This window comes from Leucopleurus acutus (assembly GCF_964270905.1).
Source record: "Leucopleurus acutus genome assembly, chromosome: 12".
NCBI classification, from domain to species: Eukaryota; Metazoa; Chordata; class Mammalia; order Artiodactyla; family Delphinidae; genus Leucopleurus; species Leucopleurus acutus.
This window is the reverse complement of record NC_139154.1, coordinates 46845119-46867672: the sequence shown is the minus strand read 5'-3', so window position 1 is coordinate 46867672 and position 22554 is coordinate 46845119. Positions and strand designations below refer to the sequence as shown.

At 43.3% G+C, this 22554-nt stretch overlaps 1 protein-coding gene across 4 annotated transcripts in view; it reads left to right on the top strand.

Annotated features, from left to right (window-relative positions):
- DTNB (dystrobrevin beta) overlaps window positions 1-22554 on the top strand; it is a 245511-nt gene that overhangs the window by 202760 nt on the left and 20197 nt on the right. For all 4 annotated transcript variants that reach the window (XM_082852177.1, XM_082852176.1, XM_082852174.1 and 1 more), the window contains 2 exons: window positions 534-647; window positions 5648-5744. In XM_082852177.1, coding sequence (XP_082708303.1) covers window positions 534-647; window positions 5648-5744 — 211 coding nt within the window. The remainder of the gene's footprint in view (window positions 1-533; window positions 648-5647; window positions 5745-22554) is intronic.

Below are 22554 nucleotides of genomic sequence, written 5' to 3'. Positions count from 1 at the left end.
TGTCTGGTCTCTCACTAAAAAGCCATTTACAGGCTTGGCGACCAGACAACACACCATCATGCACTGAAAAAGCAGAAACCAGGACAAGGAGATTGGTCATAATGTAACAGGCACAGTGGAGGAAGTGGCAACCATCAGATCTCGGGGTGGGAGTGGGGTTCAGGAGAAGAAGGGGGACAGAGGAAGACTTGAGGGGAGTTAGCACAAGACTTGCATTAGAAGGTTGCAAGTTCCCCCCAGACAGGAACAGATTCTTCTATTGATAGTTGTCCTTTTTCTTCTGTGGAAATTTTTCAAGTTCTTGAGAAGAGGGTTTGTAGGACTTTTTCTACCACAAAGGATTGTTTCATCGAGGAAATAACGAGTGCAGCAATTTTAAGACGGTGTCCATTTCACATCTTGGTCATTCAGAAACAATCAGAACAAGATTGGTAGAGGCAGCATGACTAGAATAAAAACTTCTAACGGAAAAAAAGAGAGGGAGCGAGCTGTGAAGCCGCACGTGGCCATCTCTTTTTCATCCGTCTCTCTAGAGAGATCCTGCAGGAGATTCAGCGTCTCCGTCTAGAGCATGAGCAGGCTTCCCAGCCCACTCCGGAGAAGGCCCAGCAGAACCCCACACTGCTGGCAGAGCTGCGGCTGCTGAGGTAAGTGGGGAAGCTGCACCACTGTCCCCAAGTCATAGTCTGCTACAGTAGGAGTTCATATCCCAGGGAACCAAACTAGTGGGTTAGAATCTGTTTATCGGTTTAACTCGTCATGTTAGAACAAACAGCCAAAGCATTCCACTCATTCTGTTACTGCTTCAGATGTTTGAGTCCCTTTATTAATCACTGTGAGATCTCCTGCCTTCATTTCAGAACTAGGTAAACACCAGGCGCAGTGTTTATACTTTTGTGATTGCTTTAGGAAGACCACTGTGCTGCACTCAATCTTCTTATCTTGCAAATTAGTCTGACTTTAGAGACTCCTGGCAGGAGTAATGCTCTCCCTGTCCTTTGAGTATGTTCTCCCGCGCTTCATAGGCAGAGCAGGATTCCGTTGCGGGAACTCCCCTGAGATGTGAAACCAAGCGGGAATCCCTCGCACCGTGGCTGTGGTACTTTCTACCTCAGCATAAGTATAAACTGTCTCAAGGATCGAGAGACTAAGGACGTAGGATCAGGATGGGGGTAGAGAGCAACTTCAGCTCCCACTTGGTGCTGTTTTGGAGGGAATGAGGGCATCTTCCAGGAGAGTATAATGTGAGTGTTATCCGAGCAAAGTTATTAGGGTCTTATTTCCTATCGGTCTTAGAAAGATGTGTGTATACTCTTTGTAAGTGAAGACATTATGGAAACTGAGTGAGTGACTTGATTCTCACCAGACCTCTAGATTTCCAAATAGTGGGTTCTTTCTGTTTAGGTTGTAACATTTGACGTTCTGCAGTTGATTTTTAACGTGCTGTCACCTGGGATTCTGCATAGCCGAATGTCCTTTCTTAGTTCTTCCTTTGGCTTAGGTCAACTCATCAAGAATTTAAACCACACAGATGAAAATCATTAGAGACACAGAGATTCCCATTCTCCTAAAAATTCATTTTAGTTTCTAAATTGATTAGCAACTGGGCTGAGATTTTGGTTGCTCTGGGTCCACTGTCACACATTTGAGATATCAGCATGGTTGGTGTCACACTAGGGAGGATGCGAAAGCAAAAGCTGCTGACTCAGGTAGAGCATAACTAAGCTATCAGTGTAAGATACAGCTGTTTTCTTTCCTCACCTCAGCTCAGGCACAAGTGACTGTTTTGTATCTAGAAAAGCAAAAAACTGTCATACTTTATTTTAACTATTGCTGGAACTAGGATTGCTGAAAGGGCTTCTTTATGCTAGAGGGATCTGAAAAAACTGTAGGTTTAGGAGGCAAAGGGCTGAATCCAGCACTGTGACATAAGGCAGTAAGAGACAGGAATTTAATCTAAATACAAGGAGGGTCTAAATCCTGAGAAATCAGAAAGTATTTAATCTCAAAAGCAGCTTGTATACCACTGAAAAAAGAGTGACTATTTAATAAGTTTGCCGGATCGATTGGTCATGCATAAGGACAAACATATTGGCTCTCTTCCTCACACCATATACAAAAACACCACCGGATGGATTAAACATGGAGACAAAAATGTTAAAACTTATAGAAGAAAACGTAGGAGAGTTTCTTTAGGGTTTTGGAATAGAAAATATAATTTCTCAGAATTACTAGCCATGAAAGAAGTTGGTATATTCATCTATATTAATATACGAAGTTTTGTTTATCGCAAGACACATAAAGGGCAAAATTCATTTGTAGGTTCTGACATCCTTCTGGTTTTGATGAATATACATGAATCCAGGAACTGCCAATACCCAGCTAGTATAATAAAGCAAGATAGAGAATTTCATCCATAGGGTTAGTGGTTATGAATCCTGACCACCAAGATTGTCTTTTCCCCCTTCATTATTTTTAACGGTATATTTGTTATTATAATAATATATGACAGGTGTGTGAGATATGAAGCATAATGATAAAATGAACACCCAGGAACTCACATCCTACTTGAGAATTCATGTATTGCTAAAGCCATGTCATCTGTAAAAGTGCCCCCCTTATTCCACTTCCTTGCTTCTGCCTTCCCCACAGAGCTAACCTCTATCCAGAATTTGGTTTATCATTCCCTTTTTTTTTCTTTTTTTTAATATTTACTTATTTATTTATTTGGTTGCACCGGGTCTTAGCTGCGGCACACATGTGGGATCTAGTTCCCCGGCCAGGGATCGAACCCAGGCCCCCTGCATTGGGAGCATGGAGTCTTAAACGCAGTGCCACCAGGGAAGTCCCAATTCCCTTGCTTTTTAAAACAGTATTGTCAAGTATGTGTGTATGCCCACGTGATAAAGTGTCTAATTTTGCTTTTTGTTTTTTGAGCTTTGTAGAAATGGTATTCCATGCAGTCTTCTGGGACATTTTTCCCCCTTAATATTACTCTTTAGGAGCCTTCCATGTTGTTGCATGTAGCTGTAGTTCATTCATTTTTGCCACATATTATAATTATTTGATCATGCACAGCACAAAGAAAGAGTACTGCATCCAGGCTTGGGGGTTCAGGGAAGAAAGGCTTTCTAGAAAGTTGAATGAGTCAACTCCTCCTTATTGAGTTTATACCTGCACTGGAAATTTAGGGAGTATGAAGACGAGAAGACAATGATTCTATCTTAAAAATTTATAATCTAGTTTTGGAAACAAAACTTAAAATAATTTGCTAGTCAGTTAAATAATATTGTACAATGTTAATAAATGGTATGGATATTAGAAGAAATGTGAGTAGGGAAAGGCACACACACACACACACACACATGCACACACACAAACACAGGCTAGAAGCAATTTGACGCTTGAAAGTGCTGGAATTTGGGCTGGACCATGAAAGGTAGGTGTGGTTTGAATGGCGTGTAGGACAAAACATTTAAGATTAGAAGCAGAGTTGGGGTTCAGCAAGATTCCCCAATAAGTATGACACATTTCAGACAGGAGAAGGAGCCTTGGAGCTAAGAATTTGTTTTCAGTCATCCAGTGAATTAATCTTTAGAGTGCCAATGATGGGAGATAAAATTAGTTGGATAATTGAGACCAGATTCTGAGAGCCTTAAGTGATAGGTCATTGGAAATCCTTGGAGGGCTTCAAATAATGATTTCATTAAGTTCACTAGATGTTAATTGAGTCCACACTGGATGCGTGATATTCTCTTAATCATTAAATATAAGCAAAGACGAGTAAGGTCATCCCCTGACCTCAAGGATTCTGCATCATGGTAGGAGTGACAGCAGTACAAGGTAAAATATATTAAGTGCCACAGAGAAGCACCAACTGCTATGTGATTAAATAAGCAGGATCCTATACCTGCTGAAGTAATCAGGAATAGCTTCCTGGAAAGAGTGGCGTTTGGGAGGGACACTAAGGAGTGAATAACATTTGGAAGAGAGTAGGGGAATACTCACTTGTAAAATGATGCAGTCTGCTTAGGGAAAAGTGAACCATGGCTGGAGGTCCAGACATGGAAGGGAAAGGGAGGTAAGGAACTAAGGATAGGAATGTAGGTAGGGTCTGGAGCAGCACTCTCTGGTAGAAATATAATGTAAGCCGTGTGTGTACCAAAAATTTTCTAACCACCATGTTGAAAAACAAAGGAAATAGGTGTCACTAAAATTAATACTATCGGGCTTCCCTGGTGGCGCAGTGGTTGAGAGTCCGCCTGCCGATGCAGGGAACATGGGTTCGTGCCTCGGTCCGGGAAGATTCCACATGCCGTGAAGCAGCTGGGCCCGTGAGCCATGGCCGCTGAACCTGCGCGTCCGGAGCCTGTGCTCCGCAACGGGAGAGGCCACAGCAGTGAGAGGCCCGCGTACCGCAAAAAAAAAAAAAAAAAAAAAAATTAATACTATCTTTTATTTAACCTGTGGGAATAGAAAGACAGACATGTGATTTCCAAGAATCATCTGAATTGGGTGACTGATTGAATATAGGAAATGAACAGGAAAGTATCAAAGAGGACTGAATTTTTCAGCCACGACAGTTAGAAGAAAAAGTAGGAGAGAGAGGGAAATTGAGAAGAGAACCATTTAGGGAGGGAAGTCTCAAGTTTGGTTTTGGACAGATTGAGCTAGACTTGTTGACATGAAATTTGTCCTCAGGGAAACAGAAATCTGTCCTCAGAATTCTCTTAGACACAGAGTCGTCCTGATGTCTGTCATACTTTTGGAACCTGATGTGTGGTTCTGGAAGCACTGACTCCTGAACCCTGTCTTCCCTGAGCAGTTTTCATACATTTTTTTCCACTATTAATTTAAATTTGGACTAGTTTTATGTATAAGTGAGGCATTTGGCTTCCTAAAGAATTTTTTAAATCACCTTAATAAGATTAACAATACTTTTTCACTGTACGGCAATGTATACTTTCCAAAGCATTTTTTAAAAATAAATTTATTTATTTATTTTTGGCTGCATTGCGTCTTCGTGGCTGCACGTGGGCTTTCTCTAGTTCCGGCGAGCAGGGGCTACTCTTCGTTGTGGTGTGTGGGCTTCTCATTGCGGTGGCTTCTCTTGTTGCGGAGCACAGGCTCTAGGTGCGCAGGCTTCAGTAGTTGCAGCACGCAGGCTCAGTAGTTGTGGCTTGCAGGCTCTAGAGCGCAGGCTCATTAGTTGTGGCGCACGGGCTTAGTTGCTCCGCGGCATGTGGAACCTTCCCGGACCAGGGCTCGAACCCATGTGCCCTGCATTGGCAGGCGGATTCTTAACCACTGCACCACCAGGGAAGCCCTCCAAAGCATTTTTACATACTATTCTCACAGCAGTAAAGAAAAGTGAGCAAAACAGATATTATCACCATTTTATATATCCAGTATCAGAACTTAAATGATTTGCTCAGCATCTCATACACTGGTAAGTAGCAGAATCAGGTCCAAAACCCATTTCATCTGGCCTTCGACTCTTCTTTGAGGATCATTTTATCTTCATTTTCTTTTATATATTTGTTCAGTAGCACATTACAATTTTTAATATTTTTAAATTACAGTGTCTTTTTGTGATCTAACTGCCCTTCCATCTCTTCATTTCTCATGAGCTTTTCCTCTCCGACAGGCAGAGGAAAGATGAGCTGGAGCAGAGGATGTCAGCGCTGCAGGAGAGCAGGCGGGAACTGATGGTCCAGCTGGAAGGGCTGATGAAGCTGCTGAAGGTAAGAGCAGCAGCCGCTCAGGTCTCCTCCCACCTCCCAGCTCTTCTTGTCCATCTTCACCTGCACTTCAGCTTCTGCCTCCCTGTGATGTCAGACAGGATGAGGCTAAAAGGTTAACTCTTGCTGCCTAGACTCAGTTTTCAGGTAGACCTCCCTAAAGTTAACCTAATTCAGTATAAAAGCTACCTAAATTAGTGTAAAGCCTGATTACAAAAAATTAGTAACTGGAACTAATGTCCTTGAATAGTTGCTTTTATGAATTAATAAGAATGTTTATAAATCGGATATTAGTTATGTGAAATGAATATTTCTCAACTACATAAAGTTTCTTTTAAGACAAGTTTTCAAATATTCTACCTAAATGCGTAACAAGTATTGTGTCCTATTTTAATAAGTATTACAGAGGCAAACCAAAGTAATCAACCAACTCTAATCAATAATTTTACTCTATTAGGAGCAATAAAATAGCTCTAGGTTTGGTATATTGGGGCTTGCATAATTCAGGCCTCACTATCTATTTTTAGTGAAAAATATATTACAGCCCCTACACCCTAGAGCAGACAAAGGCGCACTTGGCATTTAAATGTCCTCACCTGGATGATTTGACTGGCACTGAATAGAAATACTTACCCAGCTCTGTAGCAGCGATACAAGGACATATCTGTTTATGCTATAAATTCCTAAGGCCTGTCTGTCTATACTGTGAAACCATTGTATTTCATGGTATGAAATACAGAATGGAAATCACAGTGTGAAGTACCTCAAAAGGCAGGCTGAGGGGGTAGATTTAATCCTGTGATAAAGTGGAGTCATTAAAGGTTTTGAAAACAATGGTTTAGGAAAATGTACATAGCAGGTTGGGAAGAGGAGAAACTAAAGGATAATAGGAAGCTACTGAAATCATCCAGACCCGAAGTGACAAGGGCCTAGGCTAGGAGGGGTAGCCCAGGAGCGTGTCAGCTTGAAGAGTTTGCTTCAACTTCTCCATTCTAAACCAGTCCTTTAATAATAAAACCAGTGGGTATTTAGCAACTTGGGTAAACGGAGTGTTTGTGTTTTAAACTGACTTTTGGCTTGCTCAAGACAATCACTTCTTTTAGTCTTGAGCTGAGTTTTTTTCTAGCTTTGGTCCTGGGTATTTGGGGTATTTTGGGACATGTTTCTTCATTAACCCTGTTAGCAGGATGTCTCCTGAGAAATATTTTGTCTAAATGGGTCTTGTTTAAAGAAAACCTTATGCGTAAAACCTGGCCCAAATCCTTCAAATAGTTGTCAGGTATCCAGCTGAGCAACCCGATCAGCCACCCAAGAGAGCAGAGAGGTGCTTAAATACATTTGGCCAGTGTAACATCTGGAGCCGTGTGGGGCCTTGAAAGCCCTGCCGTTGTGGGGTTAGTCCACCCACAGGACAGAAGGTCATGGGGGATTCACCTGCCTTTCAGAAAAATGTTCTCAAATATTACCCAAACATAGATGGGAAGGTACCCTTTTTGTAAAAGGCAAAAAGGTTTATGCAAACTGAAGGGAAGTCAGAATGCATTTCCCCTAAGTATCACAGTAAGCTTTCCCGTCAGCTGATTGCCCTCAGTGTTCCTTAGAGCTCCTGGCTCAGGTCCCGTGTGCCTTCCTAAGACCTTGTCATGTACCTCTGACACTTGCATTCAAGGCCTAAGCAGAATGAGCTGATGTCTCGAACTGTATTCCCAAGCCCTGAGTTTCTTTGTATTTCCAGCTGTTGTCTTACAGTTATAATTTCTGTAAAATAACCAGGACCCCACTGCTCTGCTTCGTAGGATATCCTACCAAGTTCTTAAAAGCCTTATTATTTACCCACCTCACAGGCTGAGGTCATTCAGAAAGGGAAGAAGAATTGCAAACATAAACCAGGAATGTTGTCTTTTTATCCATCGATTAAGAGTCATGTTTAGGGTATGTGGTGTATAATGGTGACTAAGACTCAATCCCTGTCACCAAGGAGTATCAGAGACCTTCTTATTGTTGTTGTTTTTTTCCTAATGACATAATGTAGACTGACACTCAAGTACCCGTGTTTCAGAATGTATCTTTTCTTTACATTTTTTCCCCTGATTAATGAGTATATATGGATAACCTCTACCTCAGACTTCTTATTTAATCTAGAAATAGTTGTGTGATGGTGTTTTAGTTTCTAAATTACGTTCCCAGTATTTTTCTGCCTCATTTTCCATTTTTCCAATATTGCTTTTGAAACGCATTTACCAGATGAATTCTGTAGTTTTAAATTTTAACCTCATATGCAAATGAGGTTTTGAATATAAATTTTTTATATAGATGACTACAGTGGCTATGGCATTACTTTGGCCATCTAGCCAGATATCCCCAATGTGACGGGTCTCCCATGTTTTTAAGTGACTTGAGCAGTCTTAGGTTTGCACTTTATAATTAAGGCATTATTACCCCCTTTAAATCAAGTTGGCTCCTATACCTTGTCACCAGTCAATGTTTACTGACCCCAACTGACTAATTGATAACAAAAAGGTTCTAAGACCTTATATCTGACCTGTTTACTGTGTTGACAAAGCCTTCAAAGCTATATCTGATTAACTTTTGTGAGTTTGGATTATACAACACCATCCTAAGTAACACTTTGCCAAAGTCCACCCTCTCCCAATCCCAGTGCACATGGGGGGCCTGTAAGTCCTGAAAACACTGACCTGTCCACTCTCTCCATCCTAACCTGACATGTGTCTACTGCAAATTATAATGATTCTATATCAATGGATAAACTATATACAGCAAAGTCACCAAATGTACAAACATGAAGCATTGCCTTCTGAATTTTTCTTTTTTTTTTTAAACATCTTTATTGGATTATAATTGCTTTAAAAAAAATATGGAACGCTTCACGAATTTGCGTATCATCCTTGCGCAGGGACCATGCTAATCTTCTCTGTATCGTTCCAATTTTAGTATATGTGCTGCCGAAGCGAGCACTGAATTTGTCTATTCTATTGAACCAAGGTAATATTGTGTCCAATACCAAACCTGGAGAAAACAGTGAACATAGGGAGGTGTTTTAGAAACAGTTCTAAGAAATTACATACTGGTCTTTTGACCTCAGATGCCATTTCAGCTTGTCAGGATTGCCCCATCTCTCCCCTACCAATTTCCATTTCAACATTTAGTGCCAACAATAGAAACACATTTTTAATTGTTTAATAACTCTTCTACGGCTGGTTGCCTTGCCTAGTGAATGGAAGAAAAGTGTTCTGCCTCACAGGGAAGCCTGACTAGGCAGGGAGATCGCTTCCCAACTGTAAAACTCTAACCCCTTCTACCTGGAGCCGTGCATACCAGACGCAAAAGCTAAAAGACGCTCACTCCTTCAGGCTAACTCAGCGAACGCTCAGGGCCCTCTTTGCCTGGGTGCCTGTGCTATTAGGTTTGGCCAAGCATCTAGCAGCTGGTTTTGATAATGAAGAACATCTTCCGGTGCTGAGTTGGGAGTCTCCTCAAGAGAGTTCTTGGTGCCCATTTAATTTCTAGTGCATGTCTCTCCCTTGCGGGAATAAAATGACTTTCTCCAAATTCTTACTTTCCCTCTCCCTTTCGTAATTCCTTGGCTTTACTGAAATCATTCTCTCCATTGCACCCAGATCTGCAGACTGAGAAGCACTCATCCATTCCCAAGACTTCCTACACACATGTTTAGTAAAGGCAGTCTGCACGGATGGATCCAATTTAAATAGAACCATTGCAACAGATTTTAGATCTGTGTATTTGGGGCAAAGAGCAGAGGCGTCCTGACCACAGTTGCCCATGATGAGGCACAGAAAAAGGAAACAAAGAGACCCATTAAAAGACAGAGTAACTGAGAAGCACAAGACTGAGGAGAGAGGAACTCGGAAGTGTTTATCTCATCTTCATCGTGCTTCCTTCTTCAGTGTCTAGAGGTGCATTCTGAGAGCTGAGAGTTAGCAAGGGCCTGCTCTGAGCACCGTCACTGTAAGGCTCTGAAAGACAGAGACCATATCTTACCTTCATGTTTCCAGTGCTTCGTGCATAGGGAGCATTAAACAAACCTTTGTTCAACTAATGAGACACCAAGGTCAAGAATTCTTTTTGAAAAGCCTCTTAGGGCCTTGAAACAGTTCCAGTTTATGGGGGAAGGGGATGTATGTGCATCCTTGAAAAGAACCACGCAGCAGCCAAAAGCTCCGAAAGTGGAAGACAGGGGACTAAATAAGAGAATCTGTAGTCAGATGGAATTTCCAGTTTCTAGGAAGTTCTTAAGAGCAGTGGTTCTCAAACTAGCAGGATTCAGAATCCACTGAAAGTTTCATGAAACAGTGCTGCTCCCACCCCAAGAGTTTTGATTCCATTGGTCTAGGGGGAGACGGGGCAAAGCATGCATCTCTGACAAGTTTCCAGATGCTGCTGCTCCTGGTCTCTCTATGTTCTGCACTTTGAGAACCACTGACTTAGAGAAACGTACCTAACACATGTGGATATGGTGAATCGTGAAACAGAGTGATCACGGAGCTTTTGAGTCATGGTTGAGCTGCTTCTTTCAGTTTACCCTAAATAGTGATATAACCTTGGGCAAGTCAGGCTCTCTAGGGCTTTTTTGTGTATAAAAGGGGAAGTTGGACTAGAGGGTTTGTAAGGTTCTTTCCTTCTAACTCTAGAAGTTAGCATTTAAAGAACTGGATGGGGCAGAGGCTTGCCATTTGCTCTGTCCAACTGATGACGCTCTGACGGTGGTCAGGCCCTTGGATCTCTGAACCCATGGGCCTGGCCTGGTTTGCCCTTTTCTGTCATTTTTTTCCGGTTGTTTTGTGGTGATGGGCATTAATTTCTCTCCTTTTTCCCCTCTGCCTTTTTTCGTCTTCACCACCTCTAGGAGGAAGAGCAAAAGCAGGCAGTAAGTGAACTTCAGAATTCCCCACTTGGCTCTTGCTTCTTTTGCATGTTCTCCTTTGCCTCATATAACTGTTACATACTTTCTCCTCTCCTCCCTGTACCAAGATCATCTCTGTGGAACTGGTTTTGTGTAAAACCCTTAGCCGTTCTCTCCGTGGTGTTGTAAAATGGCCTAAAAAGCCACGTCATGTTTACCTAGTAGAGCATGTTCTTATTTGAAACCAGAGCTTGTTGAATTTGTTTTCAAAGTACACATCTGTTGTGTTTATTTAAATATGCATGACTAGCCAGGCTACAGTTACATTTTCCTGCACTTACATTCTCTGCTGCTTCATGATTAGGCTGACTTTAATTGCTTGAAACAATTTTCAGGGTGGTGGGAGTGACCTCAGGGTTAAATACGATGTCATGAATGACTGTGCATGAAAATGAGTAGTTCTTTTGATAATTTTAGATGTCCTTTAGTCTTGAACAGTCTTCTGGACGTTCCAGCTCCAGTAGCCTTCTTAACACAGTTACCAATGAAAACTAAGTGACTGATCATGCTGTAAGTGATTTCCTGTTCAAAGCCCACTCCAGAGGGAGCTCTGGTTTTTCTGAGCTGCAAGGTGTTTAGGGAAAGTTTATGTTTGTTTTTATTTTCCCTGACAGCCACTAACCCACACAGGAAAATCAGTTGAGGGCTTATCCACAATGATAAGACTATATGTTTATATCATATAGTAAGGTTTTCAAAGCATACATTTTTCACACAAACTAAAGCTGATTTTTAATTTACCTCAGGGCTTCTCTTTAAAGAAAGAAATGTGAAATGTGTAATTCAAAAAATGTACTCACTTCTTATTTCAAAAAACAAATGTATCCATGTTTCAGATTAAGAATAGGAATATAAAACATTATATTTACTATTATTTCCAGGTAGGAAAGCAATGGAGTCATAGGGTAAAAGGGAGAGGAAAGGAAGGAAGAGATGGGTAAGGAGGGGAGGAGGCAAGAGAAGAGGAAAGGAGACTGTCAGGAAGAGGGAAAGAAGACAGAGCATGATGTCAGGGTAGGCTGACAACCTGTACATCTCAATGACTTTAATGTAACAAAATTTTATTTTTGTCTGCGCTTTATTTGGTTTTGTTTTTTCCTTGTTCACACATAATTTATTACTTTGATCTTATGGCACTTTTGTATCAATAGGTACATTCACATGGGCAAAGCAGGAGAAAACCAGGATGGAAAGTCAAGCCCAGCCATTAAATGCTTCTGCCAGGAAGTGACACACATCACTTCCACTCCATTTCATTGGCCAAAGCAAGGCACATGACCACACTTAACTTCAGTGGAGGCAGGGAAGTATAATCCTCCAGTTTGCTTAGAAGAAGTAGAGAAGCAAGTGCTGGTAATGCCTGCCACAAACAAGAGGATGAGTGAGATTGTGTTGGAGGGAGGGAAAGAAAATATCTGTTCTTCCTGTTCCCTTCTCCCCTCCTTTCCCTGACAGCCTCATCCCCTTGCTGTGACCACATGCTTCCTGCAGATCAGGGTATCAACTGACCTGTAGTTTCTGGCACCAGCATTCCCCTCCTTTTATTCATCCCTCTGTGCCCCAGAGATGTGCTTTACAGGTAAACCACTTCCTGGGAACTTCCTCCAGCAGTCCACCCAGACTAGCATCTCATGATCCCTTGCTGAATGGGCCAGCTCAGAGCAAAGCATGTAATCGGGCACACCCACACCCAACCTGAGAACACCTTTCAGAGGAGGGCAAACATTATGGATATTTATGTTAATGGCAGCAGTAAGGGCTTCCAAGAGACACTTCATTTTTTAAAACTTTTATGGATTACTGTGTACTCCAAGAACCAGAGATTATCACTGCTGTCGTATTATTTCAGGTCAATTTAAAGCTGATCTTGAGCAGACAGGGAAATAAATAACAACATGTTCATTCCAGTGACCTTTGATTGTGTGTGAGATTATCTTCCCCTTGAGGTTGGCAAAATGAGAAGCTAGACCCAGATCACTGAAGCCTGCCACTAATGAGCCACTTGTGTGTGTGTGTTGGGAGTTCTCGGTGGCTTGTGTGTGTGTGTTGGGAGTTCTCGGTGGCTTGTGTGTGTGTGTTGGGAGTTCTCGGTGGCCAAGGTCCTGAGCTCATGTTCTAGTCCTCACTGTCCCAGGAGACCGTCCAGAGCATGAATTTGTACAAATTGTTTTTGCCTCATGTTTCCCCACTATGGTGAGGTAAGACATTCTGCTCTGTGGATATAGGTAGAAATTTGCTCTGTCCACATCACAGGTTTAAACTGTACCCACCTAAGGCTCAACAGTGAGGCTCAAATGTGAACTGAATGGCTTTGCATAGTTCAACATTTTTAACATGTACAGCTGGAAAGACTATAGAGCTTTAGAACTCAAGCGTCTGCTTTAATCTATATCATTACCGAGTGAGGCACCAAAAGGTATTTACCACAGAGCTACGTCGTAACCCTTTCTTCCTCCCAGGTTCTGGCTGGTATAGTTTAATTTCTTCCCTATCAAAATGTATTACCCTATACGAGTCATAAAATAATTGTAAGACTTTTTAAATGAAGAATTTACTAGACATCTTCCCCAGACTGGCTCTGTAAATCCATTATAGAGAACTTTTTATGCAGTTTGCCTTCCTCATTCCCTTTCAGGGATTATTTTGGCATTGGGGAAATTGGAGGGAAACGGGTAATAACTGTGACTTTAACTGTGACTTGCGGGGCTCTGGTTCACCTTCAACCTCAGCCACTTTTCCAGTGCTTTAGTGACATTAGTACCTCAGCTGATAATTCTTCTGTCTTCCCTTTCTCCCCCCCTCCCTCCTTCCCCTTCTCTTTTCTCAGCTCCAAGGTTTATAATTAAGGGCAGAACTGCCTGGCTGTTTCAGATAAGACTTCACTGAGTGACTGTTCGACCCATGACATACCCTACAGTTTAACAGGCTCAGGAATTAGATTGTATCGGTTGAGTCAGGGTTAATCAGGCCCATGATAATCGTCAGACTGTAATTAAAAGACCGTGTCTGCCTTTTTTACTACTGCATCCCCTTGCTGCTAGCCCAGTGCCTGCCACATGGCAGATACTCAATAAATAGCGGCTGAATGAAAACTGCTGTTAACCAGATTTATAAGATTTTAACTTAAAAACAGTGTGAATTCATAAGTTTATTCATTGTAAGGGACATAACTGGTTCGAGTACCTAAGGCAATAATTTTGCTCAAGGTACTCCCGTATAATAGGTAGATCTATTCAAGAGACTGAACGATGGTTAGAAATGTCCTTTATAAAAAGAATCAGAAGAACAAATTGCAGTGTTACCAAAAGAATAGGAAGACCAAGCTAATATATTAGTAGTATTATTAACTCTATTATTATTCCTGTCTAAAGAAAAGATACGTTATGTAGAGTAAAATCACCCTCTTTTTTTTTTTAGCACAGATAATCTACAAAATGCAGGATATCTATAGTTATTTGTATCATTTGAAAATATTTTGAGCATTTCTCAGTAAGAACCCAATGCCCACAACCAGAAATGTATACAGAGGGGTACACTAAAGTCACAACAGACTGGTGAGGACCCTGCTGGCAGTGGTGTTTACTGTTGAGCTGTGGGCTGCTCCCTTAAGGTCAAACAATATCCCAGTCCTAGTCTGGAGGGATTCCAATGTACAAATTTATTCTAGGGACACCTTAGGGTTCCATTTTTCCCACAGACTCAACATACTATCAAATTTCACTGTTGGATTGCTGACACAAACTAAAATGAGCTATCCAAGGCAAGGTTTCAGTTTATTCATGAGGGATGCATTTCTTTAAACATTCCTCCGGTTCCTCCTATTAGAAGATCATCACTTTTTGGAACTTCCCTGGCGGTCCAGTGGTTAAGACTCTGGGCTCTCACTGCAGAGGGCACGGGTTTGATCCCTGGTCGGAGAACTAATATCCCACATGCCGCACGGCCGGTCAAAAAAAAAAAAAAAGATCATTACTTTTTATATACAGATCAACATCAGAGTTAAAGACTATAACTGTAGACAGTGATGAATAAGGATAGGGGGCTCCTGCAGGGGTGGCCTTGATTCAGGTTCGTAGGGTGGTGGTCCAGAGGGTAATATAGGTGGTACTCTGAAAATTATGTAATTGGAGGAACTTTGGGATTCCACTAAGAGAACATGGCCACAGTTGGGACCTCTCTTTCTACTTCAGCCAGTTGGGATATCAAGTGGATCTTGCCCCACGCCCTTTCTGATTTCCAGAACTGGACAAACACCCCAGCACAACTCAACCAAAGAAAGCATGGTGTGGGCTGGCTGTCAGAAACCCCCATCTCTGACCGCGGCTTCACCTAATATGCCTCAGAGGAAGGGCACTCAACATTTAGTTAGCCAGGTTGACCCATGAGGCCTCCATGACGAACCTAATGAATGTTAACTTAGTAAGTTTGAGAGAAAGTACTTAAAAAACAAAGCAAACAAACAAAAAAAACAACCTACACAACAACAAATAAAAACCTCCTCTTTGTCCATTAAAGAGATTACTGGTAAACCCCTTGATGTGTTCCTGGGTCAGGTTCCCTTTTGGTTCACTTAACCTTTGGACACAATCCCATTGGGAAGCGATTCACATGCCACCCTAAAAATTTCTGGATTCCTTGGTCCCACCATACTCTGAAATAGAAGCCTGAGTCTACTGCTTCCTGAAAAGCAAAGGATTGCTATTTATGTCTTCAGCAATGTCTTACTACATATGTTGAAGTGAGCAGTGGGTGAGCTTGGCCTTTTGGAGGATCAAAAGAGAAATCCTGCACAAATCCCACCCTCCAATAGTATGATCCTTATTTCATGGGTGGCCTGATGCCCTGTATACAGAAACAGAGGCCAGGGCAGTGATATCTGGAGGCTTAGGCACCACTGCTGCCCTCCCAAGTTTGCAAGCTGCACCAGTGGATTTTGGTAAACAGAGATCAATGTGCTGTACTCTGTGACTATGCCCCCAAACCTTTAGCCTCGCCTGGCCCAGTCCTAGTCTGTATACATGGACTCCGGCTGCCCATAGATGGCCTCATGGAAGTCTACAAAGTATGCTCATTTATCAGTCTTGGCCCGTGTACTCCCTGTAGAGACCTGGTGGCTTGTTGGGGGGGTTTGTTTGTTTTCTCCAAAAGAGGAAATGTCATAGCAATATTGAAAAATAGGAACTTGCATTTCACTCCCCCAAAACTCCTTGAACACCAAGAGGGAGTGTATAGTCTGACAATATAGAGGAAATAGCTTTTGGGTCTTTGCAGCACCCTCAATGTTCTTCATCACTCTCATCAGTCACGAGCTGAGAGACTGCCTTACCTGCTTGTTTATTTCCCCCTGTCCTATATGTCTTTTCCTGTTCTGACCAGAATGCATACAACATATGAAAAATATACACCAGGGTCTCTGGGAAAAAGTCTCCACACACCAAGCTGGAGATAGCCACCTTCCACTAGAGGAATATGAATTCCTAGGACACAGTATGTCCCCCCAGAATACTACAGTCTGGGTCTTAGCAAAGCATCAGCAGGAAAGAAGATGACTTCTAGGTTTTGAGCCCAGGAACCTGGGAAATTGACTGAAAAAACGAAACTGGGGAGATGATGTGGGTTATAGAAAGGGGACTTTAATCTGATTTTGAACATACCGAGTTACATAGAATAGGCAGGCAGTCAAGGTTTGTGTCTGGTCTTTAGATATTTAGGGATAGGCAGCTGGAAAGTTAGAGGGGAAACAGGGCTAGCAATGGAGATTTGGAAGTCTTCAACATAAAATTAGTGTTGAAACCATAAACGTGGGCCGTAGGGAAAATGCATAGTGGACAAAATGAAGAAAGAGGAGGTAGGAGGGTAGGACTGTGGGTTCTCATGAAAAACCAGAAAGTTTCAAGGAGAAAGTTAATAAGGCAATAAGACAAGGATTTGACAATAAGGAAGTTATCAGCAACCTTGGAAAGGAAATTTTCAGTATGGCACAGTGTAGACAGCTCTGAAAAATTGATTTTGTCTTGTCCAACCTCCTCACCCCCACCCCCATTGGTTTCACCTCAACGAAGGAGGGAGTTATATCTTCAGTCTGCCTTATTGGGTTACGTGTGAATAGATTGTTCTGACTCACGGCACCTTGTTGACAAATCCTCATTTCTCTTCTATCTCACCATGTATACAACCTTTACAGACCTCAGTTTTCTCATCTATAAATTTCCAATCCACAGTTCTTTGATACTTTCATCACTGATACCAATCGATATATTGGGGAAAGGCTGTGAACCAAGAAGGGTCTGCAGAAATCCAACTGGGCTCATTTGACTGATGTTTCCTTTTGTGACTTTGAAATCCTCTGGCCCTCGATTCCTTGTCTGGGTTTTCTAACCAACTCCTTCCCCAGGGTTTATTCATGCCAACCATCTACCTCCCACTTTTCCAGACAAAAGGAAGCATCCTAAGAAAACATCAGCTGCTTGCATGATGCCCTCTCTTTTGGCTCATCTCTAGGACTCTGGGCCATGCCTCCCACTCTCTTTCTTTTAGACCTCACACAACATCCTCACTTGGCATGAGATTGGATCTGTGACCCTCCACTTGGAGAGCACCTGTAGGCATTTCCTCGAATCCTGATGCCATGCCAATCTCTAGGGTTTTATAGCTGACCTAAGGCTGGTTCTGATGTTCCAAATTAACAGCAGTGCCAAGGTAGGGAGCTTCCTGGCCTAGAGTCCTTAACTGAAGTGAACATCTGCTTAATTTCAGCCAAAGAAGCATATTATAAAGGATATGATAGACTCCTTTGCACTCTTCTCCATTTGCTGCTAATCATAATTTGGCAAGTAGAATTACTCCCATTTGGAGCTGCAGTATAGATGCCCAGTGCTTTAAAAAAAAGAGAGAGGAGAGAAGAAAGAAATATAGAAGCATGTTTTAGAAAATTAGAGGCAATGGGGCTTCCCTGGTGGCACAGTGATTAAGAATCCGCCTGCCGGGCTTCCCTGGTGGCGCAGTGGTTGAGAGTCCGCCTGCCAATGCAGGGACACAGGTTCGTGCCCCGGTCCGGGAAGATCCCACATGCCATAGAGCGGCTAGGCCCATGAGCCATGGCCGCTGAGCCTGCGCGTCCGGAGCCTGTGCTCCTCAATGGGAAAGGCCACAACAGTGAGAGGCCCGCGCACCACAAAAAAAAAAAAAAAAAATCCGCCTGCCAGTGCAGGGGACACGAGTTCAAGTCCTGGTCTGGGAAGATCCCACATGCCGGGGAGCAACTAAGCCTGTGTGCCACAACTACTGAGCCCATATGCCACAACTGCTGAGGCCTGCGTGCCTAGAGCCCGTGCTCCACAACAAGAGGAGCCATCGCGGTGAGAAGCCCACGCACTGCAATGAAGAGTAGCCCCCACTCACCACAACTAGAGAAAGCCCGTGTGCAGCAACAAAAGACCCAACGCAGCCAAAATAAATTAATTAATTAAAAAAAATAAAATTAGAGGCAATGCAGAAAGACAGTTATCTGCAGCTAGACAGTTACCTTTAATAAGAATCCATGCCAACTCACTACTGCTCTACAAAGCTGGCTAACCGTAAATCCTTCAGTGCTTTTATTATTATGTATTCTAATTAATATATATGACATTCACTGTTTATTCACTGCTTTCACATTTCAAATTTCAGCTCCTGTATTTAACCAGCTCAGACCTCAGGAAACCAAGAGAGAATCTAGGAGACTCTCAGGCCTGTAGCTGTCCCCAGGACATCTCCCAAATGTGCAGAAGATTATCAGAGTTTATTCTTGGCCCCTTGAAGTTTCTAACCTGAGCTGAGGCTACTGGTGGCCTGTCTTTCCTTCTGCAGCAGCTCACCACCTGGGACAAGAAGCCCTGGACAGGCCACCGACTTTAGGACCTCGTAACTCTGTCCCCCTCAGCCAGGTTTTCATCCTCAGCACTATGGACATTTGGGGCCAGATTACGTGTTTTTTTTTTTTTTGGTGGGTTGGGGCGGGGGGTGTTCTATGCATTGCAGCATGTCGAGCAGCATCCTTGACCTCTACCTACTAAATTCCAGTGGGAGCACCACACCCATACTGACACCCACACCAGGTTCCTAGCAGGTAAAATTATCCCCAGTGAAGAACCACTGCTCAGGAATTCCCTAGTGGTCCAGTGGTTAGGACTTTGCACTTCCACTGCAGGGGGCACCGGTTGGATCCCTGGTCGGGGAAGTAGGATCAGAGAACCTTTCTCTGTGATACCAGTCTGAGCCCTGGAGGCATTCTCAGCGTCCCTTATCCTGAGGTTTAGATATGGGATGGATGGTAAAAGATTTCCAGTCACCTTCCCCCACAGATCACCCCTTTGTCCATATGTCCTGCTTCTGTTAACATCATTGCCAGCACTCCCTACATACATGCTCTCTTCCAGTCCCCTACTCTCCCCACTCAGTTGTCACAGTCTAGTCAACTTTTTCTCCAAAACTTGCTTGTGTCTCTCTCCTCCCAATTCCTATCATCATTCTCCATTCCAGCCTCTGTCATCTGTCACCTGGTCTCCCTCTCTCCTGCCTCCTGTTTCTCAGTCCCTCCTTCACTTTGCCCTAGAGCCAGATTCCTAAATCAGACCAGACTGACCACACCACTCCCTCCTCAGAAGTCTTCACAGGCTCCCTCTGCCATTGCCTATAGCAGGGGTCAGCAAGCTTTTCCTTAAAGGGTTAGGTAGTAAGCATTTTAGGCTTTGTGAACCAAATCAGAGATATTATGTAAGGACTTATATAACCATTTAAAATAAAACCATTTAAAAATGTAAAAACCATTCTTAGCTCACAGACTGTAAAAAAGCAGGTGGCAAGCTGGATTTGGCCACGGGCTATAGTTTGCCCATCTATCGCCTAGTAAATAAACTTGATGACCATTTACTTAAGGCTCTGGATGATTGTGGCCCACACTTCTCTTTCCCACCATATATCTTCTGTGCTCCCTGCATACTAGTGTCCCCACATGCTCCTCCCGTCCCCTGCAACACACACATACAGCTTCCTCTCTCATGGTGCCTCTGTTCATGCCCTTTCCTCACCTGGATTGCCCTTCCCGAGCCACTTCTGCCTATTGAAATTATACCCCTTAAGACACTCTCAGATGCCACCTCTTCTGTGAAACCTTACCCTGTTCCAGAAGGTCAGAGTTAAACTCTCTCGCCTCTGTGCCCCTTTTCCTTTGTACCTCTGCTACGGTACGGATTTCATCCTCCTTTGTATGCTAGCTGCGTACATGCCGAACTGCCTAGGAGGCTGTGAGCCTGCTGAGAGTGGAGACCTTGCCCCTTCATACCTCTACTTTGCACCTTTCAAAGTGGAATCATGGCAGGTAGTACCCCATTGAGCCAGCATGTGAAGCACTTTATGTACATCCTCACCAACCCATGAAGATATTCTTATCTCCACTTTACATGTGAAGAATCTGAGCCTCAGAGAGGTCAAGTAAGTTGCCTCAGGTCACACAGCTAATAAATGGCAGAGCTGGAATCCAAACTAGGTCCATCTGACTGCAAAGCCTGGACTCTAACCACCTTATTATATGCAACAGGGACTCAACAAAGAGGGGTGGTGCTGGATCAGGTGCCACACCTCATCATACAAGTTTTACTTACTTACCCATAAGCAGCATTTAAGTCTGACTCATTGAACTTTAAAATATCATTGATAGGTTCAGACTGCCTGCCCCATCGTTGAATTCATGTCTGAATTAAGGACCATGCTCTCCTGGAATCCTGTCCTCTTTTGGTTTCTAACATGCAATCTGAGTGTTTGGTATTAATTTTATAGGGATTTTTCCCTCAGTGAGGCCCCTGATCATTTTGCTGAGAACTAGCTTTGAAATCCTGCAGTGAGAACTAATGGGATACCATTTTCAAACAGAGCTGGGCAAACTAGGAGAAACAAACAGAAAGAGGGTAATTCTAGTCTTGGAATTTATGAGCTTCCCTATCTAAAAGTTTAAATTTCAGCTTTCTTTTGATCTTCGGGTTTATGGTGAATTTTAAGAGGTTGTTCTTCTGAGACAGTCTTAGGAACTTAATACGCTTTGCTCCTTCCACTGAGAAAGATACCTAGACATCTTGCCCCCCAGCTCTTTCAGGCTCGGGTAAGCTTTGTCTTCTATATAATTCAGTTTGGCTTGAATAGGGGCAGAATCATGGAGAATGAGAACCATAACCACCTCCCCGTTGCCAACAGTGTGATCACAAAACACCCAGCAGTCCTGCCATTGCTGTCCAACAGTAACCCCACAGGGAGTGACACCTGAGAGCCACCGCAGGCAGTGACAGGTCATGGGTAAGCCCTGAGTTTCCTGAAGTGATGTGGGAACAGACAGGTGTCAGCCCTCTGAGGAGGGACCTCAAGGCAGACTTTTTGGGGACCCCTCTCCTTCCAGCAGACACACACGATAGATAAATGTGTATTAACGGTGGTGAGAGAAGAGAGACATCATAGAACTGTCTGGCCCTTCTCTTGGGTGTTTAGAAGCCAAGTTCATCCTTAAAAGCTGCACCGCCCTTTACCTCAGCGGTGGACACTTTGGGGAGAGGGGAAGGTCTCCAGGCGTGTTCTTTACCTGTTTCTAATTTGCCCCAGAGGGAACCGCGGCTGCTGCTTTGCTCACTGCCACGTGACTGCCTTTCTCATCTCCTCCACCCCTGTTCTCCTTGTGTGCTCACTTCCACCCCTGGGCCTGGCTCCCAGCAGTCTTAACTCTTGTCATGTTAGGCAATTATTTTCAAATCTTGCAGCAGGACAGACAGTACAGCGTCAGATAATCCTCTCTCTCCTTTTACTTCCACATTTGATGAGACAGCTGCATTTTCCTAGCAGAGCCACCACCTGCAGCAGCTCAAAATAGTCTGTGGGGTTTTTTTTTTGTTTGTTTTTTTTACCTTTTGTTGACGAAAAAAAATGTACAAAGTCCATTCTGTATACATCCCAGTTCTCTGTATGTTCACGGTTGCCTCATCTAAATTTCAGACTTGTAGTTCCTTTCTCCCAACATTGTTTTTCTGGGTTTTTTGTTGTTGTTTTTCCGAACGGGCCTCTGAAAATCGGCAGCAAAGAGGCCAGTTTGTTTAATTTAAATACATTGCAGGAAAATGAAGGTAATTGTCCACACAGGCCATCTGCTACCTGGCAGGTGTCCATGAATCAGAGAGAGAAAAATGGAGACTCAAGTGTCTCCTTCTGTTACCATGATAACCGCTTAGCTCAGAGTTTTCGTTGGGTGTGTGTGTGGAGGGGATGCCGTTAATTGTGCTCTGGCGAGGGCATTAGCTCTCAAAATCAGGCTTTTTGCCATAAGCCTCCCTGGGTTTGATTACCTGACGATAATCAAGGAGGTAAAAAAAAATTCATACCTGTTCCATCAGGAAAAACAAGGGAAGGAAATAGTATTTATGGAGCCCCTCCTGTGTGCCAGGCGCCCTGCTGGGGCTGGCTGAGCACAGCCCAGGACTGTATATCGTCATTTTCCTACTGCAGACAGCACCTCTGCCCCTGCATGGCCACGCTCTCTGCCACAGCATGTGAGTCCCCATCTCCACTCACAGTGTCCTCAAGTCACCTTCTCTGGCGTTCTCTGTACCTGTTTTGGCTCCAATGTTAGACTTGCGCTCAAACAAAAGACTGAGTCGGAATCACCGTATTCTCCCTTCTCACGTTTCTCACTCGTGTTGGAAATTAATTTATGTTGCTATCAAAAATCATGGTTGGCCTCGGCAGTGAGAAGTCTCACCTGACCCTTGTTCCTTCTGACCGCAGAAACTTGGGATCCCAAAGTGCTTAGGGTTATTCCAGCAGCTTAAGGCCACTGGAAGCCCCAGGTACCCATCT